The sequence below is a fragment of the Gouania willdenowi genome, chromosome 8 (genome assembly GCF_900634775.1).
Source record: "Gouania willdenowi chromosome 8, fGouWil2.1, whole genome shotgun sequence".
NCBI lineage: Eukaryota > Metazoa > Chordata > Actinopteri > Blenniiformes > Gobiesocidae > Gouania > Gouania willdenowi.
Window position 1 is genome coordinate 16,190,107 of NC_041051.1, and position 24,464 is coordinate 16,214,570.

Genomic DNA, 24,464 nt, shown 5'->3' on the forward strand with positions numbered 1-24,464 from the left:
CGCACACACACACTCTTCTCATGGTTGAATAGAGAAACAGTTGAGAAACTCCATCAGAACCACTGACCTCCATCAACACATGCATGTACCTAGTAGTGACATGATGGGACGACAGCATTCATGCTTTTACAAATGCCTGTCATGTAATACAAGACATGAACTATGGAGTGTTTTCACATGAACTGAATTTAAAATAATCCCATCAATCTTCTCAGGAAGGAAGAAAAAAACCCTCCTCATAAACACAAACACACACACACGCACCCCACCCCCATTGTTGACTCCCCACCTTCCCTCCACTGCACTTCACCGCGGGGCCCTTGCCCCTTACCCTTTCATTTGGGTGTCATTGTCACCCACAATCAGCGTCGCCACTCCAAACACTGCTGGCCTGGTGAGGGGACAGGTTTACAGTGGTGGAAGGAGAGTGGAGGTGACATCACAGGGGGACAGCTGAGATCACTGTGGACCGTTGCCCAGAAACCACATCTAGAGAAGGAAGAAGAGAAGCGAACGCAGCCAGAATGCTGCGAGCTGACATTTACTGCCCTAAGCCTGCTCCAAACCTTTATGACAGGGCTGACACAAACTCCACAGCCAACCTTTATCTCCTCGGACCATCTGCTCCAGCTATTTCTGCAATACCTCCCGCAAACAGCACTGATTGTGACAATATTTCCACGCCATTATTTTTTGGTATCTTAGATAGTATCCAGATGATCCACATCTTGATTACTTCCTTGAAGGTATTTAATCAATAGTCTTAAATGTCATCTCTGGTCGTCATATTATCATTGTGGAACCCTGGTGACCCAGAAGGGCTTTAATGACAGTGGTGTGTCACATTCCAACTGCTGGGACAGATTACAGGAGAATTCACAGTACTCTAATTACCTCGTCTGTCTGTCACCCTACGCCCAGTTCCCAACAGTCCACACTGAAATACCATGGAGGTTTTGAATTGTGATGTAAAGCAAGCTGTGTATATCATAAATCATGTTTAATGTCTGGTACGTGAAGATATATACATGCTGCTGACAGAGACTATGCTGCGTTATAATCAACACGGCTGTTTATTAGATTATAAAGGGTTCCGGTGGTCTATCTGTGGATCTCCCATTTCCTCTTTATGCATTAAAAGAGTTGCTGTTTCATCAGTGCTCGTGAGAGGGAGGGGCTTATGCAATGCCAGACTGCTCTTAGCAAGCACCGATTAGCTGTCTGATACTCACTTGGCTTTTCTTTGGCCATCAGACGAGGACACCGGCCCCGAGGAGAGGGTGGGCTTCCTCTTCCTCGGCCGCCCCGGCCCTCGTCGCGCTGGGCTGCGAGGTGTTTCCTCTTTCCTGCTGACGGAGGCAGATGTAAACAGGAGGAAGAGGAACTCGGTGGAGGAAGTCTGGGTGTATGTATGGAAAACATGTGATAGCACGTTGAGGATGAAGCCGTACTCACTGATGATCATGTTTCCTCTGTAGCTTGGCCAGTTCCTTTTGCTTCTCTTTGTAGCACCGCTGTATCTCAGCCAGTTTAACACGCATCGCTAGCTCCGGACCATCCAGTGACTCCATGCTAACCTTTGCCGGACACACCTGAATGCAACAGGGTTTGACCTTTAACTGAGCGCCAAAGGCTACCGTATGTGACCCACTATGGCCTTTAAGATGTCAGGCATTGGGAAAAGAAACAACTGTGTTCTCACTGGTTCATTGCGAGGAGTCCAGCTGCATTTTTTGCGTAGATTGAAGATTCTTCGGGCAGGAAAGTGTTGCTCAGAACCGATGGTGCATCTCTCCTGAGAGCCCAACTCCAGCGCACGGGCCGTGGCCAGAGTCGCAAGACTTTGGAGATCAAACATAAGCAACTCCTCTTCTGTCGGGAACAAAGAATAAATAATAAAAATCGTCTTATTTTAAGACACTACCAATAATCCAAGAATGTGGTTCGACAGGAAATGATCTCTGAATGTAAGTAAAACAAACTATATGTGGAAATAAATCAATCAGGTAATTATTGAAAGGGTTCATGAAACCCAGTTTATGGGTTTTTTGACTGACCATAAGCTTTGCTGGAAACCATACATAGGATATTTGTTTAAAAATGTCAATGAGTATAGGAATAATTAATAGAACAAAGTATTTGCAAGCGAAAAAAGCTTTACATACACTTTACTGCTCAATGATACTGACATACCTATATTACTGTGTTGAAGTCTGGGGTAATACATACTGTATAAATCAAAATCTACAAAAGATCTGCTCATTCCAAAAAAACAATTCTAAGGATCATTAACCATGCGGGTCATGGAGAGCACACTAATCCCCTCTTTTTTGAATCACAGTTCCTCAAATTTTTCAATTTTGTTTCTTTTTAAATCCAAATAATTGACAAAAACTGTCCAAAGCAAGAAACAATGTTTATAATTTAAGGGGACAACTGAACTTTATTCATCCAAAAGTCCAGTTAACTTTAAAAACGTTGTGCACTTCTGTTAGGGGTATAAAATTATGAAACAAACTTGATTCTAATTAAAAGTTTTGAAAAAATCAGTGATATTAAAAAAAAACAAAAAAAAAAAACAATACAAACTAATACAAATTGAGTCATATATGCAAACCAAATAAGGAGATCACTATTCTATTAATCTGTGTGTATGTGTTACAGTATTGTTTACTGTATGTGCTAAAATGCATTTGGCTGAATGGATAAGTTGACCACTTTATGCTGAGGGTTGGCCATTGATGGTATGAGGGTCAGGACTAGATCCCGCCCCTTCTCAAACTGAAAGATACATAAAAAAAAAGAAAAGAAAAAAAAAAAGGTACAAAGCAAACAAAATGACCTTGAAACATGTGTTGGACTATTTCAGTGTTTGACCTTAACTTTAGTGGATAAAAACTGTACAAAAAAAAAAAAAAAGAAGATATTTAGAGGAAAGTGGATAAATCAGGTCAGGATGAGAATGCCGATGAATCTCAGAGGTCGTATCAATATGAAGTCACCAGATGCTATAATGCCAGTGGCCATCTGGGCCAAATTCTTCCTACATGACCTTTATCTGCTCATAGCACTCACTCGGTTTTCCGCCATTAGAAGACTGAGCTACAGACTGAATACCAAAGTCATAAAAAAAAGTGATATTTTCCTTAATAAGTCTGTTTTACACGCCCCAAAACAATATAAAACAAATAGCTTCCCCTCATTACTTTTACTACCTGTTATGGTAGGCTTTAAACCGACGTGTGTCACATTCCTAAGCTGTCAGCGATATGATAATACCTTTTTATGCAGTACTCTTTTGGGAGCAGTTAAATGTATTAGGATGTTGTGGTAAACACAAAATCTTCCATTGCACAAAATAAAAACACATAACGCATTCTGTGCGCTTTGAAAAATAAGGAAGCGTTTAACGACACTTTCAAACAATGGGGTCTAATTATCCAAGCAATGATCCAGGGTGCACAAAACATTGACTGGAAATAAATTTCAGTAACATGTTTGTTACAGAAGGGAACCAATATCTTCTCCTTTTTTAGGTGAGTATATTAGCAATTCTTTTTTTTTTACCGTGTGTTCATGTGTACATTCAGTTGTGTATATTGGTACACATGTGGATCAAACATCTGCACAGGTGTAGAACAATGGAAAAAAACCCAAAGTAAAGCCAGGGTTGGGTTCAATCACCTTTTTCAGTTACAATTACATTTCAATTATTCGTATTCAATTACAATTCTGTTACGATTGCAGTGACAGGCATTTTTCCCAATTAAAATTAAATTATGATCCTTCATTATCCCCTGAAAGTCAATTATAATTACGTTTTCAATTACTGAAGTTCAATTATAAAAATATTACTGAGTCTAAAATGAATTACCCCATAAAACATATCCTTCCTCTTGTGTTAGCTTTTTGTTAGCATCTCTTGTGATAACAAGTCCTAAATCAAAATGAAAAATACACTAACAAAACATTATCTATCACCTGATTTGTTTTTCATGCCGAGTTTTGCATTAAAATTAAATTATAAATGACAGATTTTGATAGAATTCCCATGACAATTACAATTACAAAGTACAATTAAAGCTGCAACCATAGCATGTCGGGAGGTGGCGCACGTCGAGGTGTGTTGCATGTCGGGGCGTGGCAGAAAATTTGAGGTGTTGAGACGTAGTCGACCATTTTCAAGGATTATATCACAAATATAATGTGCAAATATAATGCCTATGATTTCCTCTTACCAATTGGTGGCTCTATGACAATGAATGACTGTTGGGTTTAAACCATAACTCAGTGATGATGTCATCAGTTCTACCTCCATGTGCAACTCTACCAAAATATCTAATTTTTTCGCCAGTCCTAATATGCGTTCAAATTTTCATGAGAAATTGAATGTGTTTAGGCCCCCAAAAATGTGATCACTTTTTTGTAATAATAATAATAATAATAATAATAATAATAATAATAATAACTACTTGCATTACAATAGGGTCTTGGTACCCGGGCCCTAATTATCTAAACTCAATTATGATTATAACAGCAACATATTTTCAAAATTACAATTACAATTTCACCATAATTGTAATTCATTTTCAATTACGCAATTACAATTATTTTTGACCTCAAGCCTGAGTAAAGTTGAAGGGAAGAAGGAGGTGTCCAACTTTCAATGCCAGGTCTCATTTTTTGGTGCGTCTCTCTCTCTCTCTTAAGGTTTATGCTTTGTTAAATCTGCCATTTAGGTTTGAAAAGTGGCTCTAACGCAACAAAGAAAGGATAGTGCACTGCAGACAGTCCCTCAGAGGACGTGTTAGAAGCCACCAGAGGCCTTTTGAGAACAACAAGACAAGATGAGAGGGAACACAAAGAAAAGGAGGAAAGGTCTGCAGGAGGAGTGGGAGTTTGCCTCAGTGGACGCAGGATGTTGTAAAACCTTCAGCTGTAATGTGTGTTTTAAAGCAGTGTTTCTCAAATAGGGGTACGCGATGGCACTACAGGGGGTATGAGAGAGAGAGAGACAGAGGAAAATTAAAAAAAACTATAGAAATAAATCGATTCATGAGGCACTAAATAAGTGTTTTTCAACCATGGGGTCAGGTTTAAATGGGGTCGCCTGAAATTTCGGAAAAATTAAAATGTGTTTTTGAATTTTTTGAATTATTCTTTAAAAAAAATGCAACTAAAGATCTGAGTTCAAACATGATCAAAAACCAATAAAATAAAATAAAATGTCCTTGATACGATCCAAAAGAGGTTGGGAACCACTGCACTAAATACTGTTTCTATCCGCTTATTTACAAAACGAAATTTTTTAAAATATGTGTTATCACTGGAACATTCCATCGTTATGTTCTATAGTTGTTTTTAAATAGTTGTTTTTAAGCACAATGTTGTAGTCAGACAAAGGGGGGGACTTAAATAGGAGGAAGGGGGCATCACTGTTTTAAAGTGTCCATGTCATCATGTGTGAGGGTTGTTGTTTTTTTTACTATCTCACCCTGACTTTTCCCACAGGTGCGTTTTTGCTGTTGCAGCTCCAGATCGGCTACCTCGCTCAGAAGCTCCATACCCCGGTGGGGGCTGCACTGTGTTGGGGCCACAGCAGGGGGGCTAAAGGGAAAAAGAGGAAACGGAGGTACATCCGTGCAGAAGGCAGCCGCAATCAGCAGCTCTAAACTCCAGTAGCACGGTACAAAAGGTTTAACAGGCACAGCAACAGTTGTCTCTCTTGGGCTTGGGGGAGACACTGATGCTGGGGGGGAACACACCAAGTCAGCTGAGGCCTCAATGGGGGTCACCGTACTCTCGCTGTGGCACTCGCTAACGCTGTTAGCTTGATTTGGAGGTGGTGCCTGTGCTCCAGGGACTACAGGGTAAGCAGGGTCAAACTCACTGATGACTGGTATCTCTGGCTCCTGCTCCCCAGGGGGGGTAACCTTTTCACCCCCCTTCACCTGACTCTCCCCACCCATCGTGACATCGTCTTCCTCCAACGTAATGACAGCTTCGGGCCCTTTGGGCTCCTCGGCTGAAAGGGCGACCGGACAGGAGGCCTCCTCACACACTGGGCTCTCGGCAGGGGGGCAAACAAGAACATCCTCCTCCGCTGATGCCTGTTCCTCTGCCCCCTCCTCTGCTGTCACTACAGCCTTCTCCACCTCCTTCCTTTCATCCAGAATGCTCTCGACCTCTCTTTCATCCTCCCTGTGATCCACTTCCTTCAGGGGGAGAGCCTCAGGAAGTGGCCTGATTACCACTTGGCAATCTAACTCCTCCTCTAAGCTGGAGAGGGACTGAGGAGGACGCTCAGCGGGCTCCACCTGGACCGCCTCCAGGTCGGCTGGTTCAGCCAGACGGACATCCTGAGGGGAAGGTCCGTTCCTGTAGCCCAAGGCCATGGTAGGGTAGGAGTAACCAGGTGGTAAGTCTAAAGGTATAAAGAAATATTGATCAAGAAAAATGCATTGGATACATAGTAATTCAATTAATCCTCCTTTACCTAATGAATGTAGAGACATGAAGAACATTTATGACAGACAATGGCTTCTACACTGAACCAGAAACATAAAAAAGCAGTTTGTCATGAAACAAATGTTGGACTTCAAACATTTGCGATTGGGCAAAAAAACATGATAATGTGACGATAATTTTCCAGTTAAATTATTGACTAAATTATTTAGTGCTTGGGGGGTCATTAGAGGATACTTTTGGATTTCCTAACCCAGTCTTTCAATGCAAAGATGTTTGTTCCTTTTAGCCTTTTTTCAGTAATCTACAGATACCCTATCATCATAAACCAGACATGGTTACCTGGTGGCCCAGGGGCCACATGTGGCCCTCAGTCTACATGTGGACTGAGGGCCCTAAAGCAAAACCCCCAAACATTTTAACTGAAGAAGTTGGAAGGAATATGAAGTCCAACACAATACAAAAGTATGTGAAAAATATACAAAATGATTCATAAAACATCAAATGACAACAGAGGCAGACACACAAACCACTTAAACAAACAAAATGACCACAAAAACGCACAAAACAACAACACATTACAGAAAAGCTCCAAAGACACACAAACTGTAAACAAAATTACACAAAATGACCGGAAAATACAGAAAACAACAACAGAAATACATCAAGTGACCCCAAAAATGCACTAATCAACAAAAAAATGCATAAAAAGACAGAAAAATACACAAAATTACAACAACATAAAAAACCCACACACATAACGACTCCAAAATCAACAACAAAAAAACCTGACAAAACATCAAAACCACAGACAAAAAAAAACAACAACTTTTCCCCCTGTGTGTTAATGCTCTGATTGTTCATTAATATAATTTATTCTGACATGAAAGTTGATCATGTGGCCCTCGGATCAGATACAATCCCATGTTTGTGGCCCCTGCTGTGATAGAGCTGCCCATCTCTGATCTAAACAATTAGACCCTATTGTTGGTAGGAATGAAGTGAATATTTCAAATACTTCATCACTAGATATAACATTAGACCTACCAGGCTCCAGGGACTCTGGATACTCCTGCGGGGGCTGCACATCACCTCTCTTGTCCTGGGATTCAGCCCCCTTGAGCATTTGAGGTGGTGCTGGACTGACAGTGGGGGAGTGAGGGGCTGCAGCGACAGGACTGGGAGCAGGGCAGGGTGTTGACGGAGTGCTTTTTGGAGGTTGTCGCATGGAGGGAGACTGACAACAAGGAGACAAGTGAGCGGTGCAGGCACTGGGAGGGGACGTGTTCCCCTGTGGGGGGTTGTAGGAGTACGATTTGGCCGGTTTGGATGTTCTTGGTTCCAAGATGAGTGCCTCTAGCTCCACAGAGGGCTGGTTTGGCCGCTTGTGTATCTGTGGCTGTAAAAAATATATTCATACCTACATTAGTACATGTATTACTAAGAGGTCATCTCGTGGTCACCTTGTTAGGCTTCCTAATCAATGAAAATATTGGTGTTAATATTTTTGGTGAGGGCGTCTGAGCCTTTTTTGTGCCAGTATATCCCTCGATTTAAATGAACAATAGCAACAACAATAATATCAATCATAATCATCATAATTGTAATTAATGATAGAAATAACGGGAATAATCAGATGTAGTATATAAACTACACAAACTAAATAACATCCATTATATGAGTAGAATAACAACAAACAATGATAACTAAAACAGAAATTGCAGGGGAGATAACAACATACAAGTCATGTAATCAATAATTACTGTATAGCCGTAATAATTACAGCAAACGTGAGAATAGCAGTAAATGTAATACTGATTACACAATTATATACAATTTCAATAATTGCTATTCACGCATGTGTAATCCATATAACTGTAACATGGTTCCCCAGGGTTGCATCAAATTAAATTGTAATTGACAATTTTCATAATTACGATAAAAGTCCATTATCTGAACTCAATTACAACTCAATTATGATTACAAAAGCAAAATTAGTTTTCAATTACGATTACAATTGTAATTATGTCATAAGTGTAATTAATCACCAATTACGCAATTACAATCAAAACTGACCACAACCCTGTTAGCATATAATTTTGCTCCTTTAGGGCATGTTTGAATACTTTTTGCACTTTTATGCATTTTCAGTTTACTTCATTAAGTATCCCAAAGTCTATCTTTATAGTCACCTGTACATTGTGAGGTGTCTGGTGCTGCATGTTCATGTTATGTAAGGCCCTGTGCGGCTGCGGCTGCTGCTGCTGCTGCGGCTGCTGCTGCGGCTGCGGCTGCGGCTGCGGCTGCGGCTGCTGCTGCTGCTGCTGTGACTGTTGCTGTGACTGGTGAGTCTGGTGCTGATGTTGAAGCTGTTGATGCTGCTGGAGAGCGTAAAGCTCCTGTTGCCGTAGAAACTGTGAACGAGAGTACACAGCGGGATGTTGCATGTGGGAGGGTGGGCCGCGGGCAGGGTACACAGGGGGCCACAGCCCTTGCTGCTCCATCACATCTAATGAGAAAAAGAAAAAAAAAAGGAGTGATGCGCAGGGAAACCTTACAATAAAAACACATGCATGCACATACACACAGTCAGCATCACATTTGCACACAAAAGCACGATAAGCAACTAAATTAAAATAGATTATTTAACGGAGAACATTTCTTTCCATATCTATCAGTACAAAACTCCCACACAAATATTTAGAAAGCAGGGAATCGGTATAAACTATTTATTTATGCAATTTTTTTGCAATATCTAGCGCACAAAAAGGAAATATCGGTAGTTAGCGGAGTGCCCTCCTTACGATCCTCATCTAAGTCTCTAAAGAATCACTTCAAGGTTCTGGGAATGTTGGTAGGAAATTGTTTTAATAATGATAAACTGTAAACTGATGGGAATGGGTCTAGTCTGGTTAGAGGTGAAAATTAAATTGTATGGGAGCATCCAGGGAGCATTCGCTGTGAACTTAAGGGCAGAAAGTTTCGCCAGCACAATCAAATCACAGAGCAGTCTACTAAGGGGCCCCATAATAAGTTTGGTGTTTGTAGATCTTGTGATTTTTTTTCTTTTGACCTGCAGTTTGCTGATTTTAAAATCCCATATACTGCTTAAGAATCAGTATGAGCCTTCTGCGCATACTCAGCATTGTATTTCTTTGTGTTTGTTGAAATCTCATGGATACATTGCAGTCCCACCAGTAATCATAGATAGCATCATTTGAATAATACTGTATTTTAACAAAGACGCTGAGAAGAAATGCAGCATTTTATTTGTTCGTAACCCAAGCCCTGAATGAAATATTTTAATGAGATGTAATTGCGCGACATAACTGCCAATCGAAACTCAAGAGTTTGAAAGCGGTTTCCGACAGTGCGGAAATTATGCGGAAGTTGAGTCAATTCAGGAATTATATTGCCATCAGTGTTGGGCGGTAACGCGTTACAAGGCCCCAACATCACTTTTGACAGTAACTAGTACTATAACGCAATATTTTTCTAAAGAAATAACGCCGTTACCGTTACAATATGGTGCGTTTGTCCGTTACTTTGCTAGCAGTAATGTACTTCCTGTTTACAGTGGCGCTACATATTTTTGCGGGATGCCGTGCCAAACACGGTAAAACAGCAGAAGAAGAAGCAATGTCAGCGTGTTTCTGTTTACATCACGAGCGCCAATCATGGGGAGTCAATGCGAAAACAGGACGAGCTTCTCAGAGTGGAAGTACGCGCATTATTTTTTGTCTCCAAAAGATGCATCAGTGAAGCTAAGCTAACACTGCGGCTGGATTTTAACGGACTGTGACTGGGACAGGTCAGCCAAACGGTATGTTGTAAATATGCAGCGTGTCGCTGCTGCTGAGTCACTACTAACAGCAGCTCATTAACATGATATGTTTAGCATTGTGTAGCTGAGAAAAATGCTGTGAATTTGTTTTTCCACATTTATTTTTATAAGCATTTTCAACAGCAGAATGTGCACCTGGAATATGCGCAGCTTACTTTACATTACTGTGTTAAGGCTGAAAAATTACTGTTTTAATTTTGGAGCAGCTGTTTTGTGCTTTATATGCACATCATTTATGGTTATTTTGTAGCAGTCGATCAACAGTGGATTATTATATTATTACTGCACTGATATGAAGCTGTATGGACACAAATGACCCAAAATAAATAATACATTCTTTAATTCTAAGTAACTCAAAAGATACTTTTTCCAGGAACGCATTACTTTTTGGTGTAAGTAATCAAAATAGTAACTGAGTTACTTTGTGAATGGTAACTAGTTACTTTTTTTCAGTAACTAGCACAACACTAATTGCCATTATATACAGTATATATACATATACAGGTAAAAGCCAGTAAATTAGAATATTTAGAAAAACCTGATTTATTTCAGTAATTGCATTCAAAAGGTGTAACTTGTACATTATATTTATTCATTGCACACAGACTGATGCATTCAAATGTTTATTTCATTTAATTTTGATGATTTGAAGTGGCAACAAATGAAAATCCAAAATTCCGTGTGTCACAAAATTAGAATATTACTTAAGGCTGATACAAAAAAGGGATTTTTAGAAATGTTGGCCAACTGAAAAGTATGAAAATGAAAAATATGAGCATGTACAATACTCAATACTTGGTTGGAGCTCCTTTTGCCTCAATTACTGCGTTAATGCGGCGTGGCATGGAGTCCATGAGTTTCTGGCACTGCTCGGGTGTTATGAGAGCCCAGGTTGCCCTGATAGTGGCCTTCAACTCTTCTGCGTTTTTGGGTCTGGCATTCTGCATCTTCCTTTTCACAATACCCCACAGATTTTCTATGGGGCTAAGGTCAGGGGAGTTGGCTGGCCAATTTAGAACAGAAATACCATGGTCCGTAAACCAGGCACGGGTAGATTTTGCGCTGTGTGCAGGCGCCAAGTCCTGTTGGAACTTGAAATCTCCATCTCCATAGAGCAGGTCAGCAGCAGGAAGCATGAAGTGCTCTAAAACTTGCTGGTATACGGCTGCGTTGACCCTGGATCTCAGGAAACAGAGTGGACCGACACCAGCAGATGACATGGCACCCCAAACCATCACTGATGGTGGAAACTTTACACTAGACTTCAGGCAACGTGGATCCTGTGCCTCTCCTGTCCTCCTCCAGACTCTGGGACCTCGATTTCCAAAGGAAATGCAAAATTTGCTTTCGTCAGAAAACATGACTTTGGACAACTCAGCAGCAGTCCAGCTCTTTTTTTCCTTAGCCCAGGTGAGACGCTTTTCGCGCTGTTTCTTGGTCAACAGTGGCTTGACACGAGGTTCTGCTCTATGGAGATGGGGATTTCAAGTTCCAACAGGACTTGGCGCCTGCACACAGCGCAAAATCTACCCGTGCCTGGTTTACGGACCATGGTATTTCTGTTCTAAATTGGCCAGCCAACTCCCCTGACCTTAGCCCCATAGAAAATCTGTGGGGTATTGTGAAAAGGAAGATGCAGAATGCCAGACCCAAAAACGCAGAAGAGTTGAAGGCCACTATCAGGGCAACCTGGGCTCTCATAACACCCGAGCAGTGCCAGAAACTCATGGACTCCATGCCACGCCGCATTAACGCAGTAATTGAGGCAAAAGGAGCTCCAACCAAGTATTGAGTATTGTACATGCTCATATTTTTCATTTTCATACTTTTCAGTTGGCCAACATTTCTAAAAATCCCTTTTTTGTATCAGCCTTAAGTAATATTCTAATTTTGTGACACACGGAATTTTGGATTTTCATTTGTTGCCACTTCAAATCATCAAAATTAAATGAAATAAACATTTGAATGCATCAGTCTGTGTGCAATGAATAAATATAATGTACAAGTTACACCTTTTGAATGCAATTACTGAAATAAATCAGGTTTTTCTAAATATTCTAATTTACTGGCTTTTACCTGTATATGTATATATATACATACGTATATATATATATATATATATATATATATATATATTTATATATGCTACTTTCAGCTACAATGTGTCCAGTAACTTTTGAATGGTGGTGATATTTGCAATGTAAAAATGTTACGTGCAAAAAAGACTGAAAACACTAAAGAAAAAAATTACTTTAACCCATTTCTAATGATTACCCCTTAGTGCACTTGACTGAAAGGCGACTATTTAGGAACAGATTGTCCTTTGTTATGTAAATTTGGTCTGTGTGAGACCAAAACCCTAAACTGCCTGTATGTATAAGGTGTATCTAAGCTATAAGAAGAAGGTACGAGGGCTTTTAATGATTATAATGACTTGTAACATGAAAATATATGAGCTTTTATTTAGATTTCATGTTGGTGTTGCAGTTCTCACTTGGGTAATATTGCAAAACCCAAATATTTTTCTCTTTTCCTTAACATTTTCATCCAAATTATAACTTGATCTTTCACCTCACCACAACACACCCTAAGAAACTTGGACATGCAAATGTTTCACGTGGGAAGGTTTATGTCGACGCGTTTTCCTTCGCAGATGAAGCTCCTGTGGAGCCCAGAAGGAAATGTTCCTTCAGAAATCGTAAGCTAATTAAATTTCACATCCTGTTCACTGACTGTGTGTCTACAATGACTTTGGTAAAGTGACTTTATTCTCACTCTCACACTTCCTCACAGTTTTTCTCTCTTGGTGAAGTGTAATGTTGCAGATATATGGCCGAGCATGAGAATCTTGACCTGCTGTGAGCAGTATTAGTGCTGTGCCCACCAACTGGCTTACAGGAAGTCTTTACGCTGCAATCTGCATGTGTCGAAGGAGAATTTTCAGCAGTCTTAAGGGGAAAATTCTCAAATATCAATAACTCCTGTTGGTACCTTATTGTTTCAATTAAAGCTGCTGGAAATTATGATTTTTTTTTATCAGATAAAGGCAGATAAAGATTGTTTCGGCCTCATTGATCAATAAATCTATAATTTTTTTTTGCTTATACTTATTTGCTCTATCTGTATATATATATATATATATATACATATATATATATATATATATATATATATATATATATATATATATATATGTGTATATATATATATATATACCTGAAACTCTGCAAAATTTCCCTTTGTGGGATGAACAAAGGTTATGTTTATCTCCAACAAAAGATGTAGAAAGTTAAAATTGCCACTCAAAAATCTGTTTTGAACTCCTCTGTAAAAGGTCATATTTTCTAACATTGTGGGAAAAGTTTGTCGCATTGCATTGTGGGATGTGGAGTCCCATAAATGGATGCATAGAAGGGTTTTTACTTCATTCTGACAGTGATTTCGTGTGTTTGGAACCAACAACTTTGCCAAAGTGACTTCCCAACACATTTCTGGTGTTTTCACGAACTGAAAGTTGCGGCTGTTTTTGGGCGCAAGCACAAGAAGTCATGGTAACAATCAATTAAAAACACATCTTTGCATCCATGTATGGGACTCTACTTCCCACAATGCAATGTGCAAAATCTTACTAACGATGTCAAAATACAAAGTATTTACAAAGATAAAAAAAAACAAAAAACTTTTGAGTGAAAAATTATGCTATTAATCGAACAGATTTACTTTGATTTATTGATCCATGAGGCTTACACTATGGAATTAGGATTACAAAAGATTGCCTCCAGCAGCTTTAAATGCCATCCATCCATTTTCTGACCCGCTTGCTTCTTTTTCAGGGTCGTGAGGAGCTTTGAATGTATTCATTTTAATTCAACTTCATCCTTCCAGCTTTAATAGGGTAAAACCTGAAAGGGTAAAGCTTTGAAGAGTATTGGCATACCCAGGTGATGGCTCGTAGGATGTGAGGATGGTTCAGATGGGAGGACGACTAACTGGGCAGAAGGATCCTGAGACAGAGGCAGGACAGGCTGCAGAGAGCCTGGCATGGCAGTGGTAAAGCCGGGGGGCAGATTCTGGTGCAGAGTTGTGTGGCCTATGCCTGCTTCATGGAAAAGATCACACGCCAACTATACTTAGTTACATTAAAAACAACTTAGTCGATCTATAGACTTTTAAAGAGGTACAAATTCCTCCTACCATAGGAGTGTCCTGTCATCCAGAGCAATGGGCTTCCTGTCCTAGGCATCCAGTGGTGGTGAGCAGAATGTGCACCAGGATCTCCCAACTGACCAGACTGGAGGGACGTCCCCCCTGGGACCATGAGATGTGAGGTGAGGTTTCCATGACAGCTGTTGGATGGGTGAATCCTTGCAAAGTCTACCCTCTCCTTGTTGTCCCTATAGTTTCAGATTTAGAAACACAAATGAGGACCCAGGTGTAGGAAACCTCTTCATTCAGAATCTTAGCAAAAAAAGAAGTGTATTAGCGTACCTAAGAAATGGATCTCTTTCCCTGTCCAAGCAAGTGAGGCTGATTTGCTCCTCGTTCATTCTCTTCCTTTCATCCTCTGCGGTGGGATCTGAGGGATACAAAGAACGGACTGGTCCTGTGAGATAAACAATAATTCAACCATTAGACTGGACTAGTGGACACACTCCAATGTATTTCTCCAAACTCTCCGCCATGGAATGATACATTTTATCTTAGAAAGTTTTATCTCAGAAATTAGGAAAGGATTGTTCTATCTCACATGACAATTGGCAATCCTGTACTATAAATATAAGCAATGACAGAGCGTTTTTAGTTTGGAGGCAGTGGTCTAGTGTAAAGCACCACATTATATTCCTGGGGAACCAATTGTGTCATCTTGCATTGATGGTGTATTGTCAAGCAGAAAGCTGTAATGTTTTTCATCGTTACTTTCTTAAAACCATAGCAAATAATGCCTCAGTTGTTTTCAGAAAGACATTAGACTGCCATTGTGGTGACCATCAGGAAAGTAGATGGAGATGAAGATAAAGTCTTTTTTATACAAATGTACATCCATACCAAATGTAGTTTTACAAAAGCCACATTAAAGCATGGAGTTATGTTAAAATATTTCTAAAAAATGACTTTAGATAGTATTTTATGGTTGTCTGAAAACTGAACGGCTGAATATTAATATTTAGCTGTGGATTGCACAGTATAAGAAACATAAGTCAGGTGTGTAAAATTTTTAGTTATTTTGAGTCTTGACTCTTTCCTGCTTTTTTAGCTGCTATGGACAATTTTTCTTTTTCTTTTTTTTTAATCAGATACAGACATAGTACATGCCTCGTAAATCAAGAAATCCAAGATCTTTTGCTTTTCATCTCCACTGTAAACATTCTCTTATTAACATTATCGGAAACATTTCATGCATTGCATTGTGGGATGTGGACTGTGGAGTCCTGGAGATGGATGCATAGTGTATTGACTTCATTCCTACTATGATTTCCTGTGTTTCTTTGCCATTCATTTTAGTTTTTTCTTGGTATTCCATGCGACATCACCTCATTGCGTGATACATAAAATTCCGGCCGGATTCAGACCTTTCCGTGTTAGCCCCACAATAACATCTTTGCCGCAACCTTTGGTCCATAAAAACTCCAGAAATGTTTTGGAAAGCCAATTTGGTAGCGTTGTTGAGGGCAAACACAATAAATCATGGTAAGAAAGAAGTAAAGACACTTCTATGCATCCGTCTACGGGACTCCACATCCCACAATGCAATGTGTGAAAATGTTATGACATTGTCACTACAGTATGTGTTTCCAGTAAAGATCAAAATGAGCGGCAGTTTCAAACTTTTACATCTTTTTTTCCGAGCAAATGATCTTCAATTTATTGATCTATGAGGCCTACACTATGGATTTATCTGATTTAAAAATGAAAAAATGAAATAAAATAAAATCTTGTTTGTTTGCACCCCACAGGGATGTAAAAAAGGTGGTTTACCTTTCAATGAGGGATGGACTCGGCTCTGCCGGCTGTTGGGATGACCATCTGTTGAACGACAAGGTGGTTCTCTTTGACGAGCCACTGCCACTGCAATTCCCACTGGTGGCTGCCGCACCTCTCCTTCCCCATGACCTGCCTCTCCCATTTCCCTGGAGCGCCCACTGTAATCAGTCCGCTCGCTGTCATTAACTGGGCCCTTCCTGGAAGGTAGTGTCTGTTTGTTGCCTTGCAGTGCACAGCTACCACCAGGAGGACCCGATTTTAGGCTTCCTAACCCTCCAAACGGGCTCTTCTGTGACAGGAGCAGAGGTTGTTGCTGGTTACTGTACTTGAGTAGGTTTTTCATGGCACTGCTCTCACCCTGAGTTGGACCCTGTGAATCAGCTAACTGCTGGGGCTGCTGCTGTTGCTGATTGAGGGGGGGTGCAGTGGCTGACTGTGGAGGAGGCCGGCTCATTCCTGGTTGCTGCTGTTGCTGCGACTGGTGGTGGGTGTGTTGCCCACCTGGGGTCCCTAACTCCATGTACGACTTCCTCTGGTCCTCCTCAGGTTGCGACATGTGATGGGTTGGTCTCATCGCCCATGTGGGCACTGGGGGCTGCTGCTGGTGGTGCTGCCCGCTGTTGTTACTGTAACCAAAGGGAGACATGTCCAGTTTTCTTTTCAGCTCCTGGTTGTTTGCCTGGTTTAGCTCAGCTGGAGATGGAGTGTCTGAAACAGTTCGGCCATGCTGTTGGTGGCGAATCCTGGCTATCTTTTGTCCATCTCTCTGTAGAGAACAGTTATTTCCAGGAGCATGAGGTGTCCCTGTCCCATTATGTGGTCCCATGTTCTTATTCCCAAGTGGGGATGAATTAGGGGTGAGTCCAGTGTGGGAACAGTCTCTGTAAGGTGAAGTGTTCACAGAATGATCGACGGAGTGTCCCGCCTTGGGTCCTTGGGGTATTGAGTGCCTGAACAACTCCATGTCTACACTACTGTTGATACACTCAACACTTTGTGAACGTGGCGCCTGGTGCTGCTGATGCTGAGAATGTTGAGGCAGCTCTTGGGGAGGTGGAGGATGTTGTGAAGGCTGAAGATGTTGGTGGTGGGACTGCATCCAATCTGGAGTCTTGTCTGCCTTTCTGTATGTCGGGTGCTGTTGTTGTTGCTGTTGCTGTTGTTGTTGTTGCTGTTGTTGTTGCTGCTGTTTTCTATGCCAGCTACTATGGTGCCCACCACCCTTCTCCATTGTTTTGTCTTTAGTACTGCTGCCTCCACTCCTTACAGCCTGGCAGTCAGAGTTAATTTGGAATGGACCACCTGATTTATCTCCCAGATCTGCCACGGATGGCACAAATGTTGGCCCTGTGACTTTAGGGTCTCGTCCTGTGCTGACTGATCCCCTCTCATGCAAGACAGGGTTGGCTAATGGAGCCGATGCCGGTGGACAGAAAAAGTCTGGATGGTGGTGTGTATGATGGGAATGATGTGGATGGTGTGGATGGCTGGGGTGTAGCTGAAGGCAGTGGAAGCCTCCAGGATGAGGGTGTGTGTGGGGGTGTGTAGGTGGATGTGGATGATGGTGCACTCCTCCGGCGACAGACCCCATGTGTAAGGGTGGGGGCACAGAATAAGGCAGAGAGTGGTGAAGAGGTGCCTGACCCCTTTCCAAGCAGTCAGACGGCTGTTCACTGATTCTCATCTCCCTACTCACACCTTCCTTTGTGCATCGGCCACCACCAGAACCTATGTGTATGCCCTGGTTGCTCCCTCCTCCTCCCATTGCTTGAAGGGGAGTGTTTTCCCCACCGCAGCTGGACATGGACACCTTTGCTGCTGCCCCGGCTACTGCATCTTCATTTTGCATCTTTCCATTGTGCAAACAGGCACTGAAAGGCTTGCCCATGTTCTGCTGATGTTCTTTGCCGTACTCCATGGAAAGAGATGCTTTGTGCCTCTCCAGAGCCGGACTATTGACCTCGTCCAGGGGTAGCGGGGGCTGTGGATAGTGTGTGTGTTGCTGATGAGTGTGGGGATGGTGGTGGTGCGCGGGATGGTGAACCTGGTGGCTGTGGTGATGCTGTTGTTGCTGCTGTTGTTGTTGTTGCTGTTGCTGTTGTTGTTGTTGTTGTTGTTGTTGTTGTTGTTGTTGTTGTTGTTGTTGTTGTTGTTGTTGTTGTTGTTGTTGTTGTTGTTGCTGTTGCTGTTGTCTCTCTTTTGCCTCCTGTTTGCTACTGGATCTTTCCTTGTCTTTGACAGGAATTAGTCCTCTCTCCACCGTTGCTCCCTTAAGACCCTTGTGTATAGTGGTTCCAACACCAGGGTCCCTATCTCTAGTACAAGACCCATGAGCATGTCCTGAACCTGCCCTGGACATTGGGGGCAGACTATGATTGGTTGAAATAAGAGGGGGCTGGGATGGGAGACCCCGTAGATAGAAGTTCTCTACAAGAATAAAAACAACAACCATACAGCCGTCAAAAAAAGCTTTGAATCAACAACATTCAGCATCATTTTTTCCCAACATGTCACCTTTTTGTGTGTCGTAGAAACGATGCTGTCCATAGAGAACGCCACTGTTGGCATGATGATCCAAGTGGCTCATGGGAAGGAAAGTGTGGGCCAGACTTCCTGAGAAGCGAGGGTACCCCGGACCTGCTGATAGAAAACAGAGAGTGGGAATAAGGAACATGATAAGACAGGACAAAGGCCCATAAGATGGAGTGATCCAGTGTAATCCTTCAGGCCAGTGCAGCTGGTGGTGTTCATACGCAAATAAGCATCGGCTCTTTCTCTCATGTTTGTCTTTCCCGCACGTCTTTATAATGCAAACAATAAAAGATAAGCTTAGGGTTTTCTGCATTATATTAAATTTGTCTCTCAAATATATGGCTCTTTCTCTCTCAGATCAACCTCTCAGAAATGAGATCATCTTTCCCCTGAATGAACAAAAGCAATGCTGCTACCCTTTACTGAATTAAATATGAGGTAAAAGGTCACAAGGACATTTGGTTTATAAGCCAGTACACCTGTGTTTTTTACATTACATGGCACAAAACGCTGCAGAGTTTGAAGAGGATTGAAAGAAGATGCAGTGAGATCAAAGCAGATTATAAATTAAAATAATGAAACACGCAGTGATGACAAGTCACATCTCTTAGTTTGATCATTTAAGCATCTAAATGTGTCAATGTGAATATAATTTGTCTACTATAAAAACTATTATTCTGTCTAAATACAGAACTGCAGTTTAATTCAGTGTCAAAGTAATGCAAAACACAAAAATAGGGCAGCATGATGAAATTCCTAAGTAAGAGCAAAGCCACAAATGTGGAGTCTTATGTGAAGTATTTAAAAAATTGGGGATGACAAAAATAAATAAGCAACAGAAAATGTTCTCCAAGATCAGTCTGGGCCACAGAATAAAATGGAAAATATACTGTATATATATATATATTTTTTTTTTTTTAAAAAAAGATAAAGACATCAAGGGCTTAGTTTAAAGCCAAGGTCACGAATGAATCACTGGATCTGGTCATGTTTTTCTGCTTTTTTGAACTCTGCTTTTCTGTTGTTCCTATATTTAAAAAAAAAAAATCTCTTTTCTGTATTTGAGAGTTATAGTGCAATAGACCAATCTAACCAATCTCTTCTTTGACTGTACCCAACCGCCTTTATCTTGCTCTGTGCTGCAGTTTACGCATCCAAAATGGGGCCCGAGGTGTCCTTGTAAATTATGCGTTGCCTTTTTAATGTAAAGGTAAAGTCATCAATCCTGTTAAAAAACTCTTTTTGTTCTTTCAGGTGAAATGTTCTTCCATCCTGAGAGTAGCCAATACATTATATATTCAGAAAAGGAATCCCTGTAGCAGCTGCAGTCCTGTAAAAGCTCTGATCAATCCCTGCCATTCGGTCCGAATGGAAAGAGCCAATCAGATGCCTTGAGAATCGAAAGGGCCAGAAAATTGATGCTGAGGTTGCTGTCTTTTTGTCGGACAGGTTACTGTTTGTTTGGCTTTTAGGAATTTGTTATTTTTATATCAGATGCACATTCAAGCTTGTGGAGGCGTGGCTTTGGACAAAGCCCCAACGGGAACATACGGAAGGGGGTGGAGCTTATAGGAGGTCTTGCTAGTTTTCCGGTATTACAGACTGCAAAACTGACATAAAGGTCCTCTGCTTGAAAACCATAACAACATGTGAGTGTTTCGCTCTACTGAATCCAGGTGGGTTAAGTTGTTTTTCCTTTCGAGTGCACCTGCCCTGCTCTGAATGGAGTTAAGGGAAAAGGAGTGGAAAACCTGGCTCTGTAAAAGCTCAATGAAACTCAGATGTATTGCTGTTGGCAAGCATGTGACCTGCGCCTCCTGGAAGTGTGTGTGCGTGTGTGTGTGTGTGTGTGTGTGTGAGTGTGTGTGTGTGTGTGTATTGGCGATACAGAGAGCCTGCTATGGCAAGGGGAGGAGTGTTGTGGTAGGCTTAATGACCCCGTCTCAGCAAGGCCTCGGCTTCCTCCAGAACTAATTAATGAAATGTACAAACGTATCTCCAATAACACAGAAGGGACTGTTCTAGGGCAATGGGGTGATAATTACATACTGTTATACAGTTTTGGTTTTCTTTTTTGTCAACATTTTAAATTTTTTGGACTATTTTACAATTTCACCTTCAAAACTATGATGATTATTAAGTACACATTTTATTGCCAATTTATGGACTAGTGAAGGAATGGGAAGACTTTTCGTTTAAGCAAGACATCTTGAAATTTGGAAAGAAGAAAAGCAGAGAGCTGTTTGTTTGTCCTTATCCGAGCTGAGAGAAGGCCTTTTTTTTTTTTCCTGCTGCAAGCTTGTTGTTAGTGAGCGTGACAATTGACAGCGTAATCCCTTTTCACAGTGTGGTCTGGCTGTGCCCGATAATGCCAGCCCGCTCAGTTTCAGCATGCTCTCCATTGGGGCGGCAAGAGGGAGACTGCTGGGCACGGCAGAGCCCATTCAGCCATTAATCTGGGCAGGACAAGTGAAGCTGCTACTTCTGCTGCTGCTGCTACTGCTGCAGGCAATGAGATCAGGGTCTTAGTGCAGTCTGCTGACTGCACAGCGGCTTTGCTCTACCACATCAGAAGGTGAATGACAGAGGGGGGTTCACAGTGCATGGCTTCTTTACAACGGCTAGCATAGGAATGAGACCAAGAACAGACAGAGCAGCCACCCTGAGAAGGATTTCCAGAAGTTGTGTAGGTATTTTCTTAGAGTGTGTTGGGTTGAGAGATGAAGTCGGAAAGTGAGGACAAAGAAGGGGACACATATAGAGCATTACCGAGAGGCAGAACCCAAATCAAGCCTGCTGCCTACTTCAATGAAGACAGATGACAGAACTTCTTTTCTCACAAAGCGCAATACTGTCCCTTATCCATTTTATCAAACTGTGGTAGCTTTGGCCTTGGAGCACATTGCAGTGAATACTGATCAATTATATATCAAAGAATAAGAAGATTTTGCGGTTATGGAAAGACACAAAGGCACAGCAAAGTCAAAATACCAAAACAACTCTAAACTGAGTCAGGAAAGCATGGATCAAACAAACATTTAATATTCCATAAATTGAAGAGGGTTCGCAAAAGAAAAAGCAAAGAGGCCAAAATTTAAAGGGTACCTGTTTGGAATTTCAATTACAAGCTCTATCAAAAGATCGTGTATAATACTAGATGTTTTGTTGGGTTGTTTTCTTTAAAAAAAAGTCCCTTCGTCAGACATGCTAGCCACCATGTTGCATGTCGGAGTCATAGAAACAGTGGTGACACAATCCATGACCCGACGACAAGGTGGTTCCGGTTGCTTCTGTGATGTCCATGTCAACCATCAGCTTCAGTGGCTGACGGTGGCTATTGATAGGTCACGTAGTTGCATCACAGATTGTGTTAGAACTCCTCCTACGACTCTAATGTGCAACATGGCGGCGTGTACGTCTGAGAAAATGCCAGTTTTAATTAACCCCTGGCTGTTCTAGAAGAACTTTTGAAGAAAATCAGCCAACAAAACCTCTAGTATTACATATGATCTTTTCATAGAGGTTGAAATTTACCAAAAGTGCCCTGTTCATGAACATCTACATTATGGCATGGATTCACTATGCACTGATTCGTGTTTTTTTCTGTGCATTTCTGCAATATAACTTACTGAAGCTAGAATGTCTTGACTCTGGTGAAGACTATTGTTCTTGGGGGCCCCAAGAAAATTCACAAGAAAATTAACAAAATTCACAAGAAAATTAACAAAAATCACAAGGAAAATTAAAACAATGTCCTTCATAAAATACAAAATAAATAAGTGAAATCTTTCACAGATGAAACATCAACTAAAAGTGAAGCAGTGAAGCAGAGGCTCAATCACCAGGAACGTGTATGTCCCGTAAAAGTTTGCAAACAGAAGCTGTTTAGAGTTAAGTCACGCTAAAATTACAAAAAGCCAAAACATCGTCGTTCAGGAGTTTTATGCCACGCCTAATCACAAATTCCAGGGCTCTACTGAACAAGTGTGTGAATGAGTCAATGTCAAGACTATTTACCATTCATGATCACTTTCTGTAAGATAATTGAGCTCAGGTGTAACACTGTTCCAACTGTTCGGTAGACATGTTAATATAGCTACTGATAGGGCTTTTTTTTTTTAAGGTAACACAAATGGGAATTCGATATCATCTTCAGGGTAAAGCCTGTTATATTTTATAGATGAAGATAGAAAGACAGAGAAGGAGCCAGAGGGAGAGCGCATGGCACAGGAAGACCAAGAAAAGAGGAGGAGTAGCCTGAGCTGCCTGTCAGGTCAGCTAATTGAGAAAAAGTGACAGAACCATCAAGACATAGAAGAGGAGGAGGGAAGGAAAAGAGACGAGGGTTGTTTGGCGGAGGAGGGGCAGTGTGGTGGTGGATCTCTTCAGGTTTGACTAATTGAAAGGATGGGATGCAGCCTGGCACAAGAGAGAAGGAGAATGAAAGAAGCAGGAGCGTGGAAGTGAGGTGGGGGGGGGGGCTTAAATCCTACAAAAGGAGAAGCTAGCGCCTGCTCGCAGAGGGAAAGATGGACAACTGAAGATAGGCTTGGAAAGGCGTATCAAACAGAAGTGGATTAGACAGGTGTGTGCAGGCAATGGATGTGTGTCTATGTGTGTGGACGGAGATATGAGGCAGCGATTGTTTGTAGAATATCGTAAGAAGTCATTTGGACTGCAGCCAGCTGGCCTTCAGCCCACGCTAGGAACATTTTTCATCTGAGTTCAGCTGGTTTTATGCAAACAGCTCCAAACATTAGGGAAAAAGAAAAAAAATGAAATCAAATGCTCACAGTGCCTAATTCATTTGACCAGGTGTTATAACATATTTATATTCAGTAAGTCAGCCTCTAAACTGCAGCTGGATCTTGTTTGGTTTAGCCTATGTCTTATTGCTGATGCCCTTGGCTTTATGTTGCTATCTAACAATGTTACACTACATCAATGAACAGAGAGAAAATCACAAATTACAACATTTCTCAACCTGTTCATTCTGATCATTGTCATTTAATACCAAAGTCAATCTCTGATGACTCCCGGCACAATCCATGGTATTAAAAAAGTGATGCGTATGCATGTCATCAGAGAAGTCCAAACTCCAAACCACCACTACTGGTCCCAGTTTTTGTTTTTTGTTTTTTTCACAATTTTGTAAGATCTACATTCCACCTAATCATATTCATTACTGTATTTTCTTCTCTATGCTTTGCATTTGTGTGTATTTATTTTTGTCCAATTTTGTAAGGACAAACATTAAAGATTATGTCATACCAAACTCATAATAAATGCAGTTATTATTATTTTTTGTATCGTACATACACACTATACATATTGTAAAAGCAATATTTTATTTGTATAATTATTAGGGATAGAAGGATATGCTTTTGTCCCAATTACATTTTATCACAGATTTGATAATATTGGCATTATGATATATTGTAATTCAATAGTAATGATTACTGCAGTTTTAATTTCCTTGTTTTCTTTTTGCAAAACTAAAGATAAATCAAACATTTTTAGGAATGAGTTGTAGCTTGAAAAACAATGTACATCACAAATCAGTCAGTCGATCTAATATTTATTTAACCTACACATGAAAGTGCAATAAACTACTGTAATGTTAACCTATGACCACATAAGC

General features: G+C 41.0%; 1 protein-coding gene across 5 annotated transcripts in view; it reads right to left on the reverse strand.

The window, feature by feature from the left end:
* The window catches only part of bahcc1a (BAH domain and coiled-coil containing 1a), a 93,754-nt gene that overhangs the window by 21,222 nt on the left and 48,068 nt on the right, over positions 1 to 24,464 (reverse strand). The window contains exons 4-14 of one of the 5 annotated variants that reach the window (XM_028454377.1): positions 18,806 to 18,928; positions 16,286 to 18,718; positions 14,798 to 14,912; positions 14,504 to 14,703; positions 14,247 to 14,405; positions 8,658 to 8,974; positions 7,513 to 7,864; positions 5,495 to 6,424; positions 1,703 to 1,872; positions 1,456 to 1,592; positions 1,233 to 1,346 (exon numbers count right to left, since the gene is read on the reverse strand). In XM_028454377.1, the coding sequence (XP_028310178.1) occupies positions 1,233 to 1,346; positions 1,456 to 1,592; positions 1,703 to 1,872; positions 5,495 to 6,424; positions 7,513 to 7,864; positions 8,658 to 8,974; positions 14,247 to 14,405; positions 14,504 to 14,703; positions 14,798 to 14,912; positions 16,286 to 18,718; positions 18,806 to 18,928 (5,050 nt within the window). Of the gene's footprint in view, positions 1 to 1,232; positions 1,350 to 1,455; positions 1,593 to 1,702; positions 1,873 to 5,494; positions 6,425 to 7,512; positions 7,865 to 8,657; positions 8,975 to 14,246; positions 14,409 to 14,503; positions 14,704 to 14,797; positions 14,913 to 16,285; positions 18,719 to 18,805; positions 18,932 to 24,464 lie in introns of all 5 variants that reach the window. The other 4 variants (XM_028454375.1, XM_028454376.1, XM_028454374.1 and 1 more) reach the window with 4 other exon arrangements.